Here is a 2,500-nt window from a genome sequence, read left to right on the forward strand (position 1 = left end):
TGGCCGCCCTGGCTCCGTCCGTTGAGGTGAAGGACGTGTACGTGGGAGCACGCCTGGATGTCTTCAGTGAGGGGGGGACCTGTGGGTGGCAACACAAACACAGACCTGAGACCCCAGAGCTCTGTTTTCCCGTGCAGTCGGTATGGTTCACAATATTTGTTGTTGGTGATGATAAATAGAGCCTGGAGGTCTTCAGTGAGTCGGACTCATGTGGGGAGGGGGGGAGGTGAGGGAGTGCTGTTGGTGGCAGCACAAACACAAACCTGGTAGCCCTGAGAGCGTATTCAAGACAGTACGACTGCTTGTCGTACGAGAAGCGCCTCGAAGTTTGATAGCTCTCGGTCCGACAATTTTTGTCGTAGTGCCGTATTCACATGCTTCGGACAGGCTCCCCGATAGCTAGCGGGGGAATTCCCTTGTTTACGGTCGCTCTGCACGTAAGCCTGACGCAGCAGCTGAGCCCTGTCAAGGCTTAGCTTGCTGTGGCTGGCTGACCGTGGCTGGCTCACCCCAAATCGGCGCCACGCAAACATCTTGATATGCACGGGACGCGTGAAACCGCAACGCGAGTATCACTTGCGAGACAAGAGGCTAGGCACCCATTCTGTTCGCAAACTGAATGTTGTCAGTTATCACATCCGTCAACAGTCAACTGCAAAAAATCGTGCATGCGGAATATGAATTTGTGCATGTATCCCGCCCCCCAAAATCGTATGTCTTAGAATGTTTCTTCTTTCACGGTAACGCTGCAAACTGATGGCCGCCATCTTCAAATCAAAGTTATCGTACCGACAACAGTGCTTATCGGTAGGGATAGGCACCTCTAACTTTATCGTAGGACAGTGCCAACGATAAGCGCTAATTGGTGGTTCATGAATTCCACGATAGGGGGGGGGGGGTTATTGGAAGTTTTCTGTTTCTCGAACCGAAAAAAACCCTGTCGGAGGCTTCCTGAATATGGGCCCAGATCTCCATTTTCCCGTGCATTCGGTTTGCTGCAAAATCCTGTTGTTGTTGATGATAATGATAATAATAATAATGGAACCTTATAGAGCGCTTACCTAGAAGCTCTAAGCGCTTTACAATGACATTGCTATACACATGTACAAAACCAAAATACAGCATTAAGACACAAAAAGAACAGGAGTACAAAAGCAAATTCATCGTTTAAGTCCATGCAGTCACAATAATACAAACACACGCGTGCGCACGCACATACGCGTGCGCATACACACACATGCTATCACCACACACATGCACAGATACACACAGACACACAGACACACACACACACACACACACACACACACACACACACACACACACAGACACGCATACAGACAGGCGCACACACATACATACAACACACACACATACACCTGCACTCACACATGAATACAAATATACCTATACAATCTGCATACATGGCGTACACACAAAAAAGCCGCAGATATAATCACAAAATCAAGCTCGTGCTTATGCACATCCATTTATCTAACTAGATAAACTAATAAATATAAACACCAAAAGAAAACACAACAGCAACCAGTCTGGGTTAACCAATTAACTAACCAATTAACTAACCAATTAACTAACCAATTAACTAACCAATTAACTAACCAATTAACTAACCAATTAACTAACCAATTAACTAACCAATTAACTAACCAATTAACTAATTCTTCATCAGATTTTCCACAAACCGTCGCAGGCATCTTCAGAATGGTAAGGAAAAGTAAGGAATGATGATGATGAATATAGTCAGTAACATTTATGCCTATCATATTGCCCTCCTTAAAAAGTTGACAGATCGAGATTTTAGTGAATGTTTTGTTTTGTCTGTAATCAAACAAAAAATAACCTTTCTTTTCTTTTTTCGTGACTTGATGGTGAAAATTGGCATTGTATCATTTTGAAGTTTTATCTGATCCGTCTACATTCAGACCATGGAACTGAAGCGCTTCGTACCGTGTCCATGTCAAAGCCATATACCGGAAGTCGTCGACTGGCTTCTGACCAACCAAAGCAACGCATGCGGAATCATCAGTGACGTCTTTGAGTTTCTGGTGGATGTGGGATACGTCACTTCCGCCGACAGAAACGCAGAGGGTCGTATGAAATGTTTGCCTGATCCCAGCAAAGTCACCATTCACGTCAGTGTGTCCAAGACAATGGTAAGTTTTATACAACACAGGACAAATATTGTTTATTGATTAATGCTGCTAATGCCACTACTGCTTCTTCTACTACTACTACTACTACTACTACTACTACTACTACTACTACTACTACTACTACTACTACTACTGCTACTACTACTGCTACTACTACTACTTGCTGCTGCTTTTGTTTGTTTGTTTGCTTAACACCCAGCCGACCACGAAGGGCCATATCAGGGCGGTGCTGCTTTGACATATAACGTGCGCCACACACAAGACAGAAGTCGCAGCACAGGCTTCATGTCTCACCCAGTCACATTATTCTGACACCGGACCAACCA

General features: G+C 44.8%; 1 protein-coding gene and 1 long non-coding RNA gene across 2 annotated transcripts in view; both read left to right on the forward strand.

Annotated features, from left to right (window-relative positions):
- LOC138979973 (uncharacterized) overlaps window positions 1-2,500 on the forward strand; it is a 326,270-nt gene that overhangs the window by 52,420 nt on the left and 271,350 nt on the right. The window lies entirely within an intron of this gene.
- LOC138979957 (uncharacterized) overlaps window positions 1-2,500 on the forward strand; it is a 10,575-nt gene that overhangs the window by 3,604 nt on the left and 4,471 nt on the right. Inside the window, exons 3-4 of the mRNA XM_070352725.1 lie at window positions 1-140; window positions 1,944-2,174. The exon at window positions 1-140 is cut by the window's left edge and continues 73 nt beyond it. Of these exons, the coding sequence (XP_070208826.1) occupies window positions 1-140; window positions 1,944-2,174 (371 nt within the window). The remainder of the gene's footprint in view (window positions 141-1,943; window positions 2,175-2,500) is intronic.

This window comes from Littorina saxatilis, linkage group LG11 (assembly GCF_037325665.1).
Source record: "Littorina saxatilis isolate snail1 linkage group LG11, US_GU_Lsax_2.0, whole genome shotgun sequence".
Lineage (NCBI taxonomy): Eukaryota > Metazoa > Mollusca > Gastropoda > Littorinimorpha > Littorinidae > Littorina > Littorina saxatilis.